Below are 22,069 nucleotides of genomic sequence, written 5' to 3' on the forward strand. Positions count from 1 at the left end.
GACGATGGCAAGATATCAAAGTTGCGATAACTAAATGAGACACACAATTTTTACGTGGAAAACCTCCTCGATGTGAGAAGGAAAAACCACGGGACCGTAGTCCACTCAACAATCCACTATATAAATGTTTGTGAGTACAACCACGTCCTCCCTGTTCAACAGCCTGAACAGAACAGAGAGTCTAGCTACAAATAGCTATCTCCAACACAAACAACAACAACAAGAGAGCAACACAACGCTTCAAAACCGGCAGCAACCAAACGACCTCAGCTCACAAAGATTCTGGCTTCTAGAAACTAATCCAACCGTACAAATCCAAGTTAAACAAGTCGAAAATACCTCTGCCAAAGTTCAGCTCAATAAGAGAAGATCTCACCGTTGGATTTACCAAACACCCAAGACTGCTCTGCTGAAGAACTATGGCGACCAGCTTCAAGAAAACCCAGACAACAGAAGATCCAACCGTTGAAATCCAAATCCCTTCGGTGAACCTCTAACCCACTGACTGAAGAAGCTTCCCACAAAATATCAGCCCGATCAGGATCCGTTTGACCCTCCAAATCCAGTCTTGAAAACACCTTAGGAGTTTTCTCCTTCTCTCTTTTTCTCCTTTTCTCTCTCTTCTTTTTGTCAAAACTCTATTATTGTGAGTCTAGTGACAAAGGGGAAACATTATTATTTCTTAAGTTCACCCCAATTGGTCATCTCCATCTAGGAGGGACCCAACAGATCTAATGTGATCACGACGACGACGGTCAAGAAATCGGCTCCGGCGAAGTCAGAGAAGTGAAGAAAAAGGAGTAACCCTGAATATATAATATTATTACTTGGCAGTCAAGAAATGTTATTACATAGTATCGTTTTACTTTTGGTCGTTATTCTATAATTTTATCCCATATGCATGAATTTTCTTCTTCTCTTTTTATTTAAGTTACTCGAGAAATGAACAGATTAATGCCAAATATAACATTTTAACATTTAAAAGAAAAACACATTTTAAGATCTACGATTGTTTTCCTTTTCATGTGCTTGGAAATAAATTATCTAAAGTCATCTAAGGGTAATGTACTTGGCTCAATTTATAAGAACGCCACAAAGTTCGTTTAACCAAGATAAACAATCGATGTTAAAGAAATTCAAAGCAACCAAAATGTTTCAGCTGAAGTCGAAGACAAATGTCTACCTCTTCTGAAAGCAGAAAATATGAAATATGGATTTGATTTGTCCCATAGCTCCGACAGTTGCTTGACAGTTGACACTCAATATTCTGGAGTCAGCTCGATCGCTCTTGCTAATAACCTATTATGTACGTGCATAACTCTTCCCCCATATTTTGGATATATTCAGATGCCCTTACTACCTCTAAATTTGGTATGAAACAATGGCATGGCTTTGTCACTCATTTTATCCTCACTTACGAACTTTAGAATGACCGTAACCGGCTCCATCTTCCGGCGACTTTTCCTGCTCTCTCTTTTGATCGGTTGACAGAATCATGCGTAACAGATCACTTTGCTTATATCCAGCAAACGCATATCTTTGTGACCACCGCTTTCTGTTTTGATTCCACAAGTCAGTCCCTCATAGGTCACCATATTAACCATAGCGAAAGGTTAACCATGGTTCGCTATTGCTTTTTTTTTTTAGCACAATCATGGTTCGCTATTATTGCTTTTGTACTCTTTTAATATCTTGATCATTCTTGTACTTTATGTTCATCAAACGATGTTTAACTTTCTTACAACTTAATTAAAAATACCACTATAAAGTATAAACACACACACAATGAAATGTTACATGAGTACGAAAGAATGAAGGAGGGAACGTGTAGGTGCCGCCATAGGATCTTGAGAGAGCTGTTTGATAAAAATCCATATCCTTAAACGTTGCACATATGCATGAACGAAACTGGTTAAAATAGCTTATATATAAATATAATGAGAATCATAAAACAAATTAAAGACACCTCTTGATCAAAGATCGATCATGATAGAGGGGTCACTTTATCATGGGTCACTTTATCATCAGATTCGTTTCTTTTTTATTATTTGAGAACCGGATTACAGAACCGAAACTGGACAAAATAAAAGGATACATACAACCTTCTATGTCAGCCGCCGGGTTCACCAAACCTCCACCTCGTCGTCAAGATCTCGCGGGCGTAGTTGGATCAACCTTCGATTAGGTCCAAGGAAGAATTCGTGTCAAAGATGGCACATTAAAAAAGATGAGGAAACCAATCCTCACCGCCATCAAACGCCAAGACTTGCATATATCTCAACAAAACCACCGCTTAGATCGGTTAAGGTTTCAGTTCTCTAGTCGGACCACTACTCTCTGGTTAATCTTCTCTTAGGTCACTTAATTACCGAATCCCCGATATGTTCACTCGCTAAGTTCTCGCCGGAACCACCGCTTAATCTCTCATGCCTTAGATCAAAATGGGATCACCACATGAACCTCTCATCGGTTAGATCCTCATCCTGACCAGCTCGAACCTTCCTCATGCGAACCACTCTCTTTAGTATACGACCAGATTGTTGGACATGAAAGCAGAGTTGGGGCAGACCTAAAAACAACTCAGAGTTGCACCAGCGTTCATGATTCCAATTTAACATGCATGTGTGAAGTGTCTTTAAGGTTCGAGAGTTGCTCGAGTGAGCTTTCGGGGTTTGGGGCAAGACAAGTTTGCATCTGGGCCAATTCGATACAAGGTCCAAAAGAGAGGAGCTCAGCTCTAAACGAGCTCCGTGAGTTTCTTACAAAAAAGTGGGTCCTATAGAGTAGAACGGTTTGTATTTATTTATAGCGTTTTTTATTGTTGAAAAACGTCAACAACATCTATCAACCACAAAAGTTGATTGCTGATGGTAGCAGGGAAAACAGTCATACCCTAAGTCTTCAACTGAATTTGCAAAATCTTTCTTCCACAAGATATGCATTAATATCCTAAAACTAAGAGTACATAGATATATTAGCAATTCTCTAAGTTACTTTTTTCACATGACAATCATATTTATACCAATCCACTTGCAATGAAATCTTCCTAAACACATGAACTTTTCGACACTCCCTTACACTTGTTGACATTAGCCTTTTAACATAACTTATATATAAGAAGAAGAAACTTTTTTTTTTAACTTAACAACATATAAGAAAAAATAAATAAAAACGATGGAAGTAATATGTGACGGCAGCACAAAAATTGTAATTTTACGATGGATTGATTGTAAATTGTTCTATATATCCGCCTTGCATAATTATTGGCTCGGAAATCCTCGACATAGATTTTAGTTCATTCATCATTCTCTCCCTATCTTCAAAACTGCAAGTTGATCTCATAGAGATTGCAACTACTTTTAGACAGCTAGAGTTTGCAAGGATGTATCTCACGAGTTCCTTCTCTTCGCTTCTTGCTCTATAACCTCTCCAGTCAAAGATTTCTAGATGGGTTAACAAGCATTTGGGAACGGAATCCGGATGGTTCCAAGAAACTGGGAAATCCTCGGTTAGATAAGTCTGGTAAGCTACAAGAAATATTAGCACATCTGCTTCAGCCTTTATTAGTCCATCAAAAATACTTTAATTTATTTGAAATAAGGGAAGAGTACGAACCCCGTCGATAACAAGCACTTTTAGTTTAGGAGAATTTTGAACTAAAATCATAAGTGGTTCCAACCAGTTCAAGTTATATGGTAGTATTATATGCATTTTATTAGTCGAGAGAAGTTATTGGTGATACAGCACCCAACCTAAATGAATATAAATACTTAGATAAGCGTTGTGGATGAAGAATTAAGAGAAGGTATCAAAACTATTAGTAAATTTCTACGTACCGTGAAAATGTTCAAATATATATCGAAAATTCTGAGGGAGGAAAAAGACCTCACAGTCTTATAATCAGGGTGACCTAAAACATATATACTTGCAGCATCAAGGCAAGACCTGTTTTCGATCGAGAAAGCGTCTCCTGAATAATCGTAAATGAATATCGTCTTTAAAGTAAGAGAATCGATCATCAGAGACCCCGTGCTATCACTAGAATCCTTTTGATAATCGTTGCTATAATACAAGGTCTCCAGAGAAGATACGTTCACAACGAAATTTGTCTTCGTTACACCTAACCACTTTTAAGCCTTTAAGAATAGGACAACTTGATAAAAGCCCAACAAGAGAACTTTCATCTTTAAACACAACAGCGAGAAGACAAAGGTAACTGAGGGATGGAAGACTACCCGGAGATATAATATCTACGCAAATCTTGTCACAGAGAACCAAAGATACTAGTGTAGAGCATGTGTAAAGACTCTTAGGCAGTTTTATAGGCTTTGCAGCCCATTTGAGCTGGAAAGTTAGCTTGCACACCTTGCGATCAACCGCATTTGTTATCCACTTTCCCACATCAACGTCAACAGGACATCGTGGACCGAGTTCTGTGTGCAATTTTTTTATCACAGGTGCCTTGTGAAGTTGCAATGACTTATCAAGAAAATGCCAAATGCTTTTGCATTCATCCTCAGTAACGTCGTCGCTCTCTTTGTACTTTAGTTTTGGCAGCATCGTCCAAATATACCGCCACCGTTTGGACAAAATCATGGTAGCCACCGCATCTTTTATTGGAATATGCATTAATATTTGCACAACTAGATCATCGGGTAAAACATCAATCATGATTTTAGTTTAAACTTTTTAACAATTTCTAGCGTTTGAAGATCTTTTTTCCATGAAACTATACTAGAAATAAGACTTTAACTTGATGGTATGACTTAACAGTTATTTTTTTTTATTTTTATTTTTTTGAACACAGAGTTAACAGTTATATAATGCTGTTTTCTTTATACAAAAATGTTTAAATAAACAAAAATCTATGAAATCTCATACAGAAATTATAGATGTTTTAAAAAGCTGAGATTTTCTACTATTTTATGTGACTCTATCCAGCTAAATGATTTATATGAATATCTTAAGAATATATCTAGTTATATGATAGAAAGAGAGAGAAAAGTATCAGATTAAAAAATAATGAATTTAGAGTGATTGGTATATAATTATTTTAAGAGTGAAATAAATCTGTACTATATAAAATTTGATGCTATAATCTATTAAATGTGTCCACTAAGGATTTAAAACCACCAATCATAAAATGACAAATCGTTATTTATATTTATAAAAGTATCAAGACTGACAATTTAAAAAACAATATAGAAATTATTTTCTAAAAAAATATGTTAATAAAGAAAAAAAATCAGTTTTAAAAATACCAGGATTTCCAAACTTTAATTATTTTAACATAAAAATAGAAATTTTATAAAAACATGACTATTCATCATCTTAAATTGTTATTTTATATCTCTTTAATGTTATTCACCAATAAAAGTGATAGAATCCATGTTTATAAAATTTTAATAAAGTAATCAACATAACATATAAATTTTAAAATGATCTTGCACGAGTTCTGTCAAATAAGATATTTGAAGAACAATGTTAATAAAATATATGAAAACATAAAAAACTAAAGAGGTTCACCAAATAAATTATTTAATTTTTAATAATATATACATTATAGTATAGTCCCAGCAACAATATTATCTAACAATATTAATCAATAACTAAAAAAGAAATTCTAACAAACATCTAACAATTAGGAAAACAATTTTGTAAAACTAATAATACATCATAATAATCTATAATATCTAATATTATAGATTTTGTATATTCTTATTTAACAAAACAATTAGTTAATGTTAGTTAAAGTTTTATATATATATTTTTATTATATCTAAAAAAATATTTAATATTATTATATTCATCAAAATATTTATTATGATTAAAACCTATATCTAAATATTATACTATCAAATAGTTATTTAAAATAACTAAATAAGAGTATTTAAATACATATATGCATACAATAAGTATATAATAATCATATTTACGATCTCATGGGTAATAAGCACGTTGTCGGAGATGGCTCTTCCCGGAACAAAGGCTGACTAGCGATCAGAGATGAGAGAGAGGAGGGGCTGTAAGAGCTTGGTGAGGATCTTAGAAATGATCTTGTAGTGTGTGTTACAAAGGGCAATGGGTCGGTAATCCGCAACCTTCCTTGGGCCAGAGATCTTTGGGATCAGACGTACATGTGTCTCATTTTGACGCCTATGGAGTTCCCCTGGAGGGTAGAAGTCCCTGATATCTCTGGAACTGTCGTCCCCAATAATGTCCCAAAAGGACTGGTAGAAACATGCTGAGAATCCGTCTGGACCCGAAGCTTTATCCGAATTAATGGAGAAAGCAGAAGCTTTAATTTCCATGTCCGTGGGTAGGGCGATGAGAGCTTGGTTCATCTCTGGGGAGACCTTTGGGGTGAGAGCTTCCTGGACCACACTTAAATCCCAAATAGATCGAGAGGAGAATATGTCCTGATAATAGCTTGCGATGGTTCATCTCTGGGGAGACCTTTGGGGTGAGAGCTTCCTGGACCACACTTAAATACCAAATAGATCGAGAGGAGAAGATGTCCTGATAATAGCTTGCGATGGTTTGTACTATCTGTCTTTCTTCCACAAACACATTACCGGTTTCATCTTCTATGACTGCAAATTTATTCTGCGCTTTGCAGCCCCTCATGACAGAGTGGAAGACACTAGAGTTCCTATCACCGCAACTTAGCCACTGAATGCAACTTCTTTGACGCCAGAATTGTTCTTCTTCCTCATAAGCATTATTAAGAACCGCTTGTAGCGAGTCAATGAGGCCCGCGTTTGGAGTGACATCCGAGAGAGTGGCTTCAAGTTGTGCTTGAGTGGACTGGATAAGCTCTCTGCTGTTCTGGTTCTGAAGTATGGTTCACGCCACAATCTTCGTTCTTACACTACATATTTTAGTGAGTACTGAGTCATGTGGTTGTAGTCTCCACGATTCTTCCACAATTGCTCTGATTTCTGGTTTCTCTTGAAGTCTCCTATCAAAGCGGAAGACACCTTTATGTTTCCTCGGTAAGTTACTATCAAAGAGAGAGAGCACTGGCCTATGATCCGATCCTTCGAAGCAATGATACTCACAGCGACCCTTCGGGAACATTTCACTCCAAGCGATGTTAGCCATTGACCGGTCCAGTCGGGATTGGATGAAGTGGCTATAGCGGGTTCCTCTCCAAGAGAGTGAGCTACCGAATGTTAGAGGTCCCAGATTCCATATTGAGTGACGAAGCTATGGAAAGACAAGAAGGAGCCTTCCCACCGTAGAGGGCCTCCAATCTTTTCCGAGTTGTTTAACAGATCATTAAAGTCACCAGTTATCAGCCATGATTCATTTCGTTGTGCTCCAAGTTCAGATAATTTATTCCATAAATCATCTCTTTCATCTCTTCTTGGGGCACCATAAACATACGAAACAAAGAAGGATTTACTCTGATGTGTGATACAAGTATCAATGATATTTGGTGAAGAGTACAAAACATCAAGTTGTATGTTTGGTTTCTATGAAAGCGCAAGTCCTCCACTAAGTCCTTCGGGAGGGACAGTAAAGTGGTGAGAGTACTCAGAGCCTCGATATATATTAAGGACAGCTTCATTTTGATTCTTTGTCTCCATAAGGAACAGAGTGTCTGGGGAAAGCTTGGATCTGATTTCCCGAAGACGGCGAACTGTAATATCTATGTTTTCAATTTAAAAAAATCCTGTCTTGAGTCTTCTTCCGATCACTGTAATATTCAATACTTACTATCAGTCTATCACTGGTAAATTTGCAGCTGGTTGTTTGGGTCTTCTCCCTCAACAAATCCGGTTTGTCTTAGACCAGATATAGAGCCTAAATGCAACTGAGAAATATATAGTTGAGACTTATCCATTGTAGTAGGAGAGTGAGTTTGGATCATTACAGTAGCTCTTCTCTTCATATTGCTGAATCAAGAGGTCATATCATGTCGGTTACTCATTTATGAATAAATTTTCCAGTAGAGTTAATAACTATAGCAACTTGATTTTGGTTGGAACCCTTAATATCCGAGCATGCATGTCTCTAGGGTGAGAGAAAACCAACTTAAAATTACAATGTCATGGGAGAAGTGGCCAAGTGGGCAGGTCTTATCTCACTGTATCATCTTTGCTTCAACGCTAACCTAACTGACTTTCTTCCTGAAACAGATACAAGTGCTTCCAGAGGCAATTGTTCTTCCAAGGAGCGATAGCGTGTTACGATAAGCAAGCTTCGTGTCTGTCCACCAAAGGGACTGGGAAAACTTAAGTGCCACATTCCTCTAATTGGCGGAGACGTCAGATTGGTCCAGGTCGTATATGTATATATAGTAAAAACTCTATAAATTAATACTCGATAAATTAATAAACACCATATATTAATAAAAATTTTTTGGTCCTAAGGTAGACTAGTTCAAAATACGACACAAGTCGATAAAATAATAAGATACTAATTGTATACAAAATTCTATATAAATATATGATTCCATTAAAATTATAAATTAATAATTCATATGTATATACATTTTATATAGTACAAATAATAAACCATTATATTGTTTGTTTTCTATTCATAAAAGAATTATCTTTATATTTTCTTTACACTTAATATATTTTGATATGTTTTAGTAAAATTATATCTAAAACCACATTTAAGCTCGATAAAATATATTTTATATACACCAAATAATGTGATAAAACAAATATGAGCAATAGATGTCAAAACATTAATTAATGTATATATCAAATATTTTTTTTATTTTAGAAAAAATATATTTTAACATAAGAAAATCTAAAAAAAGAAACTTTTTGTAAATTAGTAATTCTATAAATTAATAAAATATCATAACTTCAACATTATTAATTTATAGAGTTTTATTGTACATGATTCCATGACATTTCCTTGATAATACATATATACCGACGGGTGAAGCCACAGGGGTGCATGCACCCTAATTGTTAAAGAACTTTAAATATGCACCGACTATAATTTATGATTGTGCTGTCAAAAAAAATAATTTATGATTGTGCACCCATAAAAATTTATATTAAACCCAAATGAATAAAACTAATACCAATTTAACCCATTAAAAAATTAAAATTAGCTCCAAAGTTCAGTTATATTATCTACTTTTTTGTTAAACCCCTAACTATTCGATCAAATAATTAGCATGATAAATTACACAAAATAATTACAATAATATTAATTAAGCCACGTAAAATAAATATTATACAACTAAATTCTATCTTAACACTAAACAATATTTAAATTATTCTATAAAATTTGCAAATAATTAGCATGATAAATTACACAAAATAATTATAATAATATTAATTAAGCCACATAAAATAAATTTTATACAACTAAAATCTATCTTAACACTAAACAATATTTAAATTATTCTATAAAATTTGCATAATCAATTTAAATTAAAAATGCAGGTCATGATCTAGTTTCTGTGTTATAGGGGATCTTCAAGGTCACATGAAGTATGCTATGAAAACTTCAACATATGCCACACCTATGACACCATTATCTCCGAACGATTTTGTTCAAAATCTCAAATGTATCCTATTAGTCAATAATGATAAAACTAGGTATTTTGCCCGCACATGCGGACATAATTTTCTTATCAATACTTATTAGTTTATGTCTTATTAATCTAAAACCAGCATGATAAGTTATTATTTATGTTTTCAGATAGTTAAATCAAACATCAAAGTATTTATATATGTCAAATATTTTATCAAAATATATATTTATTATTGTGTTAAATTTTTTAAAACACTCATATCTTAGAAATAGTTTAGAAAATATCTTTATATAAATGTTTTTTTCTTGAATAATATTTAATTATAATTTTTTGTATCTTTTTTAACTTTTATAATAAAAATATTGTTTTCAGATAGCAACAAAATATATATAAGAATTATCGTATTTTTAAATGTTTTGATAATTTTATTATATTATTTTAGAATCAATTATTTGATATTAATATAACATATAAATTTTATATGATTAAAATAAAATTCGTTTTTAATTATATATAAAATTCATTAAGGGTATTATTTTAATTAACACATTAGCGAATCAGTTAGAAATTAATAATAAATCAATAACCTAGCTAAAATTCTAAAACCTAATAAAATATGACAAATAAGAAAAACTAACTAAATTTTAATATAAAATAGAAATTTAATATTACTAAAATAAAATTCGTTTTTAATATATATAAGATTCATTAAGGGTTTTTTTAATTAATAAATTAGTGACTTAGCTAAAAATAAATAATAAATCAATGATTTAGCTAAAACTTAATAAAAACATGACAAATGAGCAAAATTATCCAAAAAAATGGAGAACATGACAAATTAGCAATGACTAAGCTAAAACCTAATAAAAACATGCAAAATAAACAAAATTGACTAAAATCATAGAAAACATGACAAATAAGCAAAATCAAAATAATTATAGGACTCAATTATATATCTAATTACATATGTTATTGTTATTATTTAAATTAATAAATTATGGACTCAACTAAAAACTATTAGTAAATTAATGACTCACTTTAAACCTAATTAAAACATAATAAATAAGTAAATTACCTAAAATCATGGAAATCACTTTATAAATAATAGTATAGATGCCGATTTGATTTAAAGATGTTGTGTTCAAAGCTCATAAATAAACAAAGAAAGGAGAAAGCGTTGAAATTTACTAAAAGATTTAGCTCATATCTTATAAGTACCACAAACTTCATTTCTCACATCACAAAGATTTACAATAACAATAAGCAGAGCAGCTACCTATCCAAATACAAAAACAATTAGCTTTCTCTATAAAGAATGCATGTTCCAATATCAATCACACACCATTTATCATTAGAGATTGAAAAGGAACTTTCTTAATCTCCACAAACGTTGAGTAATCAGTGCTCATCGGTTGCTTCCATGGTTCTCCATCCATCTGCAAGAAGGCATCTTTCCAGTCACCTCCTCTTAGCTCAAATCTAACCGCAGCAGCCTTACATAGATCACCAAAAAAAAACGAATCTTGTTACTATGGCTATATGATTACACATTTAATTTGATGTGTGTGTTTTTAAAAGTTACCTGAGCTATGTGCTTGGCTGAGATGAGCTCAGTCATGACAAATGACGCATGCCATCCATGCTTGAAAGCAAAGATCTCTATCAAACCATCATCACAATGAGCCTCCACAAATCCTCTCTATAGCAAAAAAACAAATAGGTTAATGTTAGAGATTTGAGTTACAATGATATGATGAAATAAAAACATTAGAAGAAAGAACACCTTCTCTAGATAGTCCGGTTTTAGATTACCCCATGGATGACTTCCACTTCCATAGCTTTCAAGATTCAATGCCACAACTGATCTCACACTACAAGAGAAGTCCATGCATCAGGTTAAGCATTAGAATCATAGGTGTAAGCATGTTATCCAAAGCTGTTTCTTTTTACTTTTTGGGAACTGCTATCTCTTCCCACTCAGAGCAGTAAACCTTCTTGATGTGGATCTTCAATATATTCCTAAGTCCCCTGCAAAATTTCAAATAGCACAAAGAAACAGTTTTAGTAAACAAGAAGCTAGGCAGAGATTTTAACTTGAACATAGCGAAACCTTAAGCCTGGATCACTGGCAAAGGGCGTGCAAAACCAACCCTGAGTGCAACTAAAGCCTGAATAAATAAGCTGCAACAGCAAACATTTGCGTGGTTAATGTTTTATTCTTTTTTGTGATTCAAAAGTTTGGCTGAGGATAATAGGAAAACAAAGACCTTGTTGGAGATAGGGCCTTGAGCAAGATATGGTTTAGTGTTGCGAAGATGATGGAAGCCATATGCAACTTGAGCATCCATACCTATGCTTAAGTAGTTGTAGAACACTCCTTCATAGGACTTTGCCACCAGAGGCGCGTCTACTCCCACGTCCAAGCCCTGAAAACACACAAAAAAACACATGATGTTGATGAGAAGAACCAAGCCAAGGGGGATAGAGCCAAAACCTGGTCGAGTTCGTTTTCCTCGGCTGGTTTTAAAGAATAAGGAGGATCCACCACTTCTCCAGATGGCATTGACACTAGAATCTTCCAGCTGCAACAACACACATAAACAAGAGAAGTGAACAAACAAATGTTTACGACTAGACAAAAAAGCTAATCTTGTTTTTTTTACCTATCTAGTCGAGCAACTGGACCCATACTTGCACGATGGAGCGTTCTTTTAACAGCAATTCTCCAAGCAAAAGGGAACGAACCACCCTGAAGAGAAAGAACACATCAATCTTCACACGCAACGCAATGCATTAGGAGACTTGTTGTAATGTTCACTCACCCAACCAAAACTCCTAGAGAGATCATTGCCTGTACCGAGAGGGATCACGCCAACAGGAGGAATTGGTAACGTTCCATCTTTGTTAAGCTCTCCAAGACATCCAAGAACCCAACCAACAGTACCATCTCCTCCTGCAACCTACCAAACCAAACTCCATTTCACACTCAAATGCTATTGGATAAACATTGCTTGTAGTACTACTACTCACCATAATCCTCAACCTTGCTCTGCATTCTTTAGCACATTCATCTCCTTCCCCTGCCACTTTCTCCAAACACGCCAAGCCATATCGAACAAACTCATTAGGCTTCACTTCCGTAAGATCAAACACCTGTTTTTTTACAGAATCACCAATACCAAAGCCATCTTTAAAGTCAACTCATCATTCCAACAACAAACAAACAAAAAAATCAATTTTCCCTACCCAAACACTAGATCCAAACATCAACTAAGCGTGAGTACATAAATCATAGAATCTAATACTTTCAAGAATTGAATAAAAAAAAAAAATATCATATGAAGACAGAACACTAAACTCATCTCTACTCCACACTGAACCAATCCATAAAGTAGATATAAGATAGATTTCAAAATTAACTTTTCCTACCTAACGACTAGTTTACTACATCAACTAGGCATGAATATACATAAACTAGACATTTAAACAAGAGAAACTAAAAAACAAAAAAAACAAAAAGATCTGATCAAGACAGAACATTAAACTCTTCAAACCCAACAAAAAAAGCTTCATTTTATTTTTCTTGAACTGCAAAAGAGTGAAACCAAAACAAAACCTGCTCTTCGCTCATCAACTGTTGAAGCCTCTCTTTAAGCACAGGACCATGACGACCACCGCTTTTAGGGTTGATGAAGACAACCATCGGCGCGTGGGGAGCCATATCGGCGACGGCGCCACCGGGAAGAAGCAAATGGTCGGGAATGGCGGTGGTATCTTGGCGTTTGATACAGTCGCGCATGGCGAGACGGATGTACTCAGGCATCATCAGCCTCTGGCGAAGCTCCTCCTTGTCTACACCGACCCACGTCAGATTAGCGAGTCCGCAGCCTCTCATCGACGTCGTGTCATCAGCCTCTAAGGCCACGAATTTCTCCGTCGGCGCATCCATTGCTCTCGCCGGAGAAGTATTTTTACTTTTTCGTCCTGTGATTGGAGGAAATGGAGGAATGTTCAAATCCCAGATGTAAATCAGAATTTTGAGTTTGGAAAAAAAGTGAATATTGAATATTAAAATCAACCAATACAAAATCTTCGTTGACAGTTTGTATTTTCTTGTCTTTTTTGGTTTTTTTTTTTCCAGAAAATGTCGAATTTCGAAGACAGCGCAGAAAACGTGTGTGGGCTTAATAATATGAGTAAATGCAAATGTATTTTCAAAAAGAAAGGATTTGTTTCACTTTCTCTCAGATTGTCTCTAAAATGCTAGAGGTCATGGTATATGTGAAAACCATAGGAATTAAAGTTACTTATATAATAAGACAGTTTTAAAACATGATCTTAATGTTATCATATTTAAAATGGTTTCTTTTTTTTGAGCAAAATTTAAAATGGTTTCATTAGTGATTTTGTTTGGTGAATATGATTTGATACAGTTTAATATAAACTAGATCTCGAACCGCGCGGATTTTTGTTTTCATTTATTTTAATATAAATATTTTATTTTCAATTCTAAATTGATATATATTATAATATATGTGTCTATCAATTTTTAAAACATAATAAGTTTACGGTATATTTTTTTCATTGAATAGATTGTTTTAAACTTTCACATGTATTTGTATCTTCTTCTATATATATAATTTCATATTATTATTTCATTATTAAAATCGTAACTATATATATAAAGATTAATAAAATATTGTTTTATTGTCATATTCAAAGATATTGTAACATTTCACAAATTTAGATTTTTTTAAAAAATTAAACTTTCTGCTTCATAGATTTTTATTATCGAGTAAATAATTAAACATTTAGTTTTTGTTTAATTTTTAAAATAAACTATATAGTTTAAAATTTGTTTTCATTGGTTTAAGGTAGTAAAAATTAATCATTGTTAGATAATATGATTTTTGTTATTTTAAAAAAAAATCTTTATAATTTTAAAAGTCAACGCAGACAAATATTTAAATATTTAACATATGGAGGTATAGTATTACAACATTAAATTATATCTAGTTAATTTATACTATCTATAAATCCAATGGATCATATATTCTTTAAATCTAATTATAGATAGACCAATAAAAATTTCTGGTAGGCCCAAAATTGGATCATCTATTGTTTAAATCCAATTATTGATGGCTCAATAAAAAATTTGGGTAGGCCCAAAATTTAAATGATAAGATTAGAGATTAAATGTAATATGACTTTCTAGGAATATGTCCATTTTTAAAAGAAAATCACACATGAATTAAGGTTGTGACTTCTGTTTTAATATATAAGATTGTATTAGATACTTCTACATATATATAAATTTTGTTCATCGCTGTTTGTCAAGAAATGTAGTTGATCTCCCTCTCACTTTAAAGCTCTACTCGATGATGAGAATCCGCGCACATGCGCGGAGTGAGTTTTTATAATAATGTTTGTTTATAAAAATGATTTTAACATTTTGCAACACTACAATCTTTATTGATTATAAAATGATGAATACAAATATTGGTCTCTTAAATATATCATCGTTGTTGAAGAGTTAACGTATTACATCTCATTTTAATTATTTTTAAGACTTCATATGCGCAAAAGGAAATTAAGTTCTACGGCTGACACAAATCACCAAAACCAAATAGGCAACATCGATTGTATAATGACGAAATGGGATTAGGTTTTCTGTTCTCGATTTTTTTACTATTGACTCTTCATAAGTGATTTCATTTTCTACCTCTATAGAATTGTGCTTTCGTTCTCGTCTTTGTTTCATTGATATGATGTAAGTTTCTTTTTAAAAATTTCTTTTATGAATTCAATAAATTACATAAGTGTCAATTAAAAAAATAGACATCTGTAAAAATTGGTTTCACTCCATATACATATCTAAGAATCAAAATTTTGAAAAAAAATCACCGGCAAACTATATTAATAGGTTAGTGTTCAAATCTAATATATCAAGCTGTTATAGAATATAAGTGCAGATTCGAAATATAAATATTTGTCTAGTATATATTCACCAGCTCGGTCTAAAAATCATCTAATTAAAACAACAAAACAAATTACTTATTTCACCAGTTCAGGTAATATCTGAATCCGAACGGATAATATCCGAACCCGAATGGATTTCCGAAGATAACCAAACATAAGTATAGTTAACTCTATATTTCTAGTTTATTTCTCTCATTTTATTCAAAATATTTATATTAATGATTCTTATTGATCAAAATTAGATAATATACATATAATTATGAACAAAATCATTTGCTACTCACTTAAAATACATATCAAGTTCTTGTTTCTTGCATTAACAAAAGTTGCATCTAAAATTTCAAAACAACAACTAAATTAGTGTTTTTCTATTTTTAAAGTTTTATCTTCAAACCTATTAATAGTTTAATCTTTTAAAAAAATTAAAAAAAAACAGTTAAGTTAAAATATGTTTTAAATACAAAAAATTAAACAATAAATAATTTATTTATTTTTTCTTCAAAATTTAAATATCCGAACGCGACCCAAAATATCCAAACCCGAAAATAAAATACCCGGACCCGACTCGAAGTGTAGAAATACCGGAACGGGTTCTATACCTTTATACTAAAATATCTGATACAAACCCGCGTGTATCCGAACGCTCACCCCTATGATATATGATCATTTGTATCTTGCTTGAATAAAAAAAAAAGTTAAACCATTAATCACAAAAATTTTAATGTGGGAATTTTACTATTTTTAGTAATTTATAGTTGTTTTTAAAAATTCAAATATAACATATAAGAAAAAATCTAATTATTTTTATTATATGTTTAATGTGATTGTTTAATTTATTTTAATAGTATAAAATTAAACAAAAAAGAGAGGTTAGAAAGTTTTTTTATCAAATATGTATTATTCATAATCATTAATTCTCATATATATGTTAACCATATTAGGTAATTTCGTAGCTTTTATTTAAAGAAAGAAAAAAAATTATTTTGTACACTATTAATTAATTTGATAGTTAGTTTAATAAAAAACATAATATATGTTTATATGGACCAACTTATTTTTCTAACAATTATAAGAATCATTCTCGTGATGACACGTGGCTACGAAAACATATACTTCTGGATTAATATTATAAGGGATTTAGAAAGATAAACAAATAGTGTTATATATGTTTATGGTTTTTTGGTGTTACATCGAAGTTTATCAAGAAACGTTGCTGTCTTCTCACTTTACTGTGCATTGTTTTGGCTGATAGGAGTGTCTCTGTTCAGCTCTGAAGCTTCGGTTTTTGATCCAAAAGAAACTACTCCTCTAAGTAGCATTTGTGAAAGCTTTTCCAAGTCTTTTGTCTCCGTCACTTGAAAAGCATCTCTGGTAGCAAAAGAGATAAGTCTTCTTCTGGTCGAGGCGTGGCATGTCCGGTTAGCTTACATACATTCGCTTATTTGAGTGTTTTAGCACTATTTATGATGCTTACTCTTTTGAATATTGAAGACAATTCCATTGAATATTCCTAGAGCTTCTTAGGTTCTTAGCACTCTCTCGCCTTGGGATATACATACCACTAGTGGGGTGGGGTAAATCGAGAAGCTTTTGTAGGCAATTTGGATCAGAACAGCTTGTTGAGTACATTGGATTTGCAGGTACTTTTGTTCTGACTCTTGTCGGGTGTGCTGCAGATACTGCAACAAAGATTCAAGATGAGATCATCTCGCAAAAGTACAAGAACATTGCTTGACAAAGTAAACTGATGACCTTCTGTTTTACATATCAAATCAGATTTTACTGTAACAAAGGTTTTGACTTTGATTAGTACCATATAATAATCTCACAATTGTCATGAATCTGTCAAAGATAACCAAGTACAAATTATAAAAAATATTGAATCGATCAGAAGAAGAAGCTGAAGCTTGAAAATAAAGAAGCTTAAGAGAGCAATCAATCATTGCTCCTCTTCAAAATTGAAATGAATTTCATAGCATATCTATTTCCTTTTCTATGTATAAGCATCTCACATAGGGGATAAAGCCACCCCAACCAAATTGGAACCAAGTTCAAGATACTCTGTACAAAGGCATAATAACAAACCCTAGTAGAAAGAACCCTTTCATGATATCAAAACCTACCCCCATCTTTTTTTTTTTAATATCACAACATGAAATCCCTAAAAACAAACCCCCTTCTTCAAAGATCTATGATTTCGTTTCGACAATGCCCCTGCTGAAAAGTGAACTTGCTCTGTTGCTCACCGTCCTTTGATTTATCTGAAGCTGAGGCCAACCATTCAAGCATATTGATAACCATTGGTGTATCATCCAGATAGTACTTGGCCTTGCTCGGTTTCTGACCCACCGTGCACGCAAACACCTCTGCAAATGCGATTGGGGAAACATCCTGGTGCTTCACTATGCTGTCAAACATGTCTTCATCGGACCTGTCATCGCCAATGCACAGCAGAAAGTCCGGTCTCTTCCCTTTGCTGTTCCTCATTGTCGCTATCAAATGCTCCACCACCTTTCCTTTGCTTACTCCCTGAAAGCCAAAATCCCATCAGAATAATGCCAATTCCGAGCAAACAAGTGTAGAACTGAATCATTTATGTGTACCTGAGGTTTAACTTCTACGATGTGCTGACCTCTCTTGACAACAACAGGCTCGTTGGTGAGCACGCTCTCTAGATGATCGAGAAGCTCCTTAGCTTGCCAAGAACCGAATGAAGGGTCAGCTTCTTGGTGGTGCCACACCATTGCACTCTCTTTCTCCTCTATGAATGATCCATCGGTCGCTTCTGTGTAGTGGCTCATCACTGGTTCAGCGATCTTCTTCCAGCCTAAATCGGTGGGTAGTACAGTCGTCTCCCATGGGGAATCACTGTTCCATCTGTGAGAGAACAGAATCGAAAGCATTTAGCTTTAAACAAATGAGACAGAAGATGATCAAACTATAAAGGTTAATAGAAGTAGTACCTAGTGAAATAACCATGCTCAGCTGAGATACCGAGATTCGCGCAAGAACCAAACCATTTGCTAAGAGGGTCCTTACCTCGACCACTGACGATAAAGACTAGGTTGTTTGGGTCGCCACACAAACGGTTGAGAAGCGAGATGAGATCATCGCTCGGCTTTTTATCCAAACTATCCTGATCCATCATCGTCCCATCATAATCCAACAGAATCAACCTGCTGCTTGTCTTCTTATACGCAGGGACTATGGTTTCAACACCTAGCTTCCTGAAGTTCGGGTCCAACGCAACAACCCTGAACCCAAGACCCAGTCCAACTCCCCAGAACCTCTTGTTGTAATGATCCTTGCACGCCCTCTGAAGATCTTGGTCGTAGCTACGCGACCAGTAGGCCACGTCGTGAGAGCTTATGTACTTGTGGTGCTTCTGGTGGCGCAAGTTCTTCTCTTTGTCCGACATTGTAACGGCAGAGCTCATCGCATCGGTGACCGCATCGATGTTCCACGGATTCACACGTATCGCCCCACTCAGAGACGGAGAGCAGCCTATGAACTCAGAAACGATAATGACACTCTTCCTAACATCACCAGCCCCAAAACCCAACGCTTCGTCCAAAACAGGGCTCCCTTGCCTAGTCACCGTGTACTTGTAAGGCACCAGATTCATCCCATCCCTCACAGCATTCACCACAACGCACTCGGAGATAGCGTAGTAAGCTACTTTATCCAGAGTACTCACAGGTCCGTTCACAAACACAATAGGCTTATAACCAGAACCAGGTCTCCCAAACTTGTTATTCACCTCATCAGCAATCAAGTGTATCTGCGTCTCCACGTCTTGAACATCCTTACCTGAACTCCTCGCAGGGTTAGTAATCTGCACGAGAACCACTTTCCCACGAAGCTCCTTGTTCTGCTCAAGAAGCTGACCCATCGCCCAGAGCTTCAAGCTAATACCTTTGAACATATCCAAATCATCCACACCGAGAATCACAATCTTCTCCTTGAACCTCTCTCTCAGCCCCTTCACCTTCTCCGCAGTCTCCTCCGCTACCTTAATCTCCTCAATCTGCCCCATGTGGATCCCAACCGGCAGAATCTTGATGCTCACCGTCCTCCCAAAGTACTCGAGACCAATGTAGCCTCTTTTCGACTCGTAGTCAAGACCTAGCATCCTACTGCAGCAAGACAGGAAATGCCTAGCGTAATCGAACGTGTGGAACCCTATCAAGTCGCAGTTGAGGAACCCTTTGAGGATCTCGTCCCTCACGGGAAGGGTACGGTAAATCTCCGACGAAGGGAAGGGACTATGGAGGAAAAATCCAAGCTTTATCCGATGAAACCTCTTCCTCAAGAAAGTAGGCAAGATCATGAGGTGGTAATCGTGAATCCAGACGTAATCCTCATCAGGGTTGAGCACTTCGGAGATCTTGTCAGCGAAGATCTTGTTAACCTTCGTGTACGCCTTCCAGTGGGATCGATCGAAGAGGGATCCTTGGGCCTGGGTCATGGGGAGGAGGTAGTGAAAGATGGGCCAGAGGTAGTGTTTGCAGAAGCCGTGGTAATACTTGTTGAGCAAGTCACCGGGCAAGAAGGTAGGAACGCACTGGAACTTCTCGAGAAGGTACTGAGAGACGTCTTCTTGTTCCGAGGGCGAAACGTCGGCGTTTAGAGACCCGACATAGACGACTTCCGTCTCGGGAGGGAACCCGTCTTTGAGCTGCAAGTAGAGACTGTCATTGTCGAACTCGAAGCACCACTTGTTCGACGAAATGTCTCTGTGGGCGCGGAGCGGGAGCTGGTTCGACACCACGATGCGTCTCGGTTTTGTGACCCACGCGCCGCCGTTTCCGCCGTCTCCGTCGCCGGTCTCGAGACCCGGAAGCTTCGTGACGGCATTGGGGATCCGGTTGCCCATGATCTGGTAATCATCGGCCGAGACCAGGCTCAGCTGGTCTTTCCAAGATTCCGGTAACATATTCGAGAAAGAAAAAAAAAAGATTAAAGCTTTGCGTAAATCGAAAGAGGATTAAGAATGGGTAAATCGAGAATCTTTCATAACATAAGAGAGAAGAGAGAAGAGAGAAGACGAAGAAGAGAGCGTTCGTTCGTCTTTAAGAAGGAAGAAAAAAACGGAAGTTTTTTCGGTGAGGATAAGAACGAAACGAAAGAGGAAATAAATATATTAAAAATCAGGAATGGACGGTCTGGATTTTCTCGAGATGGAAATGATTGGTCGATCTGAGCCGTTAGATGAGCGCGTGTGTGTGACTCGAACCGACTTCTCTTTTAGAAGATGGGAAACAAATCTTAATAAAAGCGTATTAACCCTCTAATTTCTGATTAGTTGCTATGAGCTGTTACTTCTCAAATATGGGATATAAATATTTACAGCTACTATTTTCCATAGATACGTTATTTGTATATATCTTATTGCTGACGTGGGTTACCAAGGCAAAACGTCTATTTACTTTGGAACATATCTCATTTTTAATAGATGGAGAAAAGTTGGTCAATCTATGAAACCTTAAAATCTAAGGGAATATATATTTTTAGACTTTTGAATTAACTACATGAAATAATATATTGATTTATTTATTGGATTTATATATCTGTTCATATGTAGTACTCAATAAACCCCAATTTATTCTTTTACTGTTTTATAGAGATAGTGGAATGCCACTAGTTTAAATATGTATAAAATTCCACAAGTGCAAATATATCTTGAAAAGTAAAATTAAAAAATAGAAAATTGTGTTTTTTTTTTAACGATGAGATACAAAGATAAATCTTAGTACGAATCGGCAAATGTCGAGTTGCGAGTGTTAATCCAGTGTGGCACACACGTGTTAACATATGAGAAAACACGCTTCCTTGTTCGAGCTTGTCTTGCCAGGAAGTCTGCTTTGGTATTACTGGATCTGTCCTTATAGACTTATAGACCACTTGTCCATCTTGGTAGGACGCCCATAGAGTTTTAAACTCGTTAAGTTCAGCTGCAAAGGCTGGCCAATCATCAGGTGTAACGATCATTTTGACTAACTCTTGGGAGTTAGTAACAAAGTAATTACAGTAAGGTTGGTAGCGAGATAAACATTTCAGAACTCATACCAAACTTTTTAGTTCAGTGTGGAGTGGCGAGAGTTGCTTATGGCAGCCTTGGAGTCCGACACTACAAGAAAACATCACCTTAACGAGGGCGGTTTTCCTCGTTATTTCGTCGTAAAAGAGGCTTTACGACGAAATAGCGAGGAAGCGCGTTTGCTCGTTACTCGTCCGTCGTAACACATATTTCCTCGCTAATTCGTCGTAACTTAGCGAGGAATATATTTCGTCGTAAAGACGAAGTAGGGCGATTCGTCGTAAAGACCACGTCAATATTCCACGCAAAGACGTCGCTACAATTCCTCGTAAATACCTCGAAATGAGTTCCTCGTAACCTACACGTAAATACCTTGAAAGAGTTTCCTCGCAAAATACACGTAACAACCACGAAACGATTTCCTCGTAAAATACTCGTAAACTTTTCCTCGTTATTTCCTCGCAAATGTTTCCTCGTAAAATAGTCGTTAATTGTTTCTCGTCATTTCCTCGTAAGGTTTCCACGTAAAGAGGTCGTACATT

General features: G+C 35.2%; 2 protein-coding genes and 1 pseudogene across 2 annotated transcripts; all 3 read right to left on the reverse strand.

Moving 5' to 3' along the window:
* Window positions 1–3,198: 3,198 nt before the first annotated feature.
* On the reverse strand, window positions 3,199–4,693 carry LOC106317195 (annotated as a pseudogene).
* Window positions 4,694–10,689: 5,996 nt separating this feature from the next.
* LOC106315630 (diacylglycerol kinase 3) lies at window positions 10,690–13,658 on the reverse strand. The gene is made up of 11 exons (XM_013753424.1): window positions 13,125–13,658; window positions 12,539–12,661; window positions 12,331–12,468; window positions 12,172–12,257; window positions 12,003–12,090; window positions 11,776–11,934; window positions 11,619–11,689; window positions 11,459–11,536; window positions 11,292–11,379; window positions 11,091–11,207; window positions 10,690–11,001 (listed from the first exon to the last, which is right to left on the reverse strand). Exons 1-11 carry the CDS (start codon window positions 13,455–13,457, stop codon window positions 10,843–10,845), a joined length of 1,440 nt encoding a protein of 479 aa, XP_013608878.1. The 5' UTR covers window positions 13,458–13,658; the 3' UTR covers window positions 10,690–10,842.
* Window positions 13,659–17,416: 3,758 nt separating this feature from the next.
* Window positions 17,417–20,569, reverse strand: LOC106318159 (probable alpha,alpha-trehalose-phosphate synthase [UDP-forming] 11). The gene is made up of 3 exons (XM_013756028.1): window positions 18,451–20,569; window positions 18,091–18,364; window positions 17,417–18,016 (listed from the first exon to the last, which is right to left on the reverse strand). The coding sequence occupies exons 1-3, from the start codon at window positions 20,421–20,423 to the stop codon at window positions 17,669–17,671; spliced, it is 2,595 nt and encodes an 864-aa protein (XP_013611482.1). The 5' UTR covers window positions 20,424–20,569; the 3' UTR covers window positions 17,417–17,668.
* Between the last annotated feature and the right edge of the window lie 1,500 nt (window positions 20,570–22,069).

The sequence above is a fragment of the Brassica oleracea genome, chromosome C9 (genome assembly GCF_000695525.1).
Source record: "Brassica oleracea var. oleracea cultivar TO1000 chromosome C9, BOL, whole genome shotgun sequence".
Taxonomy (NCBI): Eukaryota; Viridiplantae; Streptophyta; class Magnoliopsida; order Brassicales; family Brassicaceae; genus Brassica; species Brassica oleracea.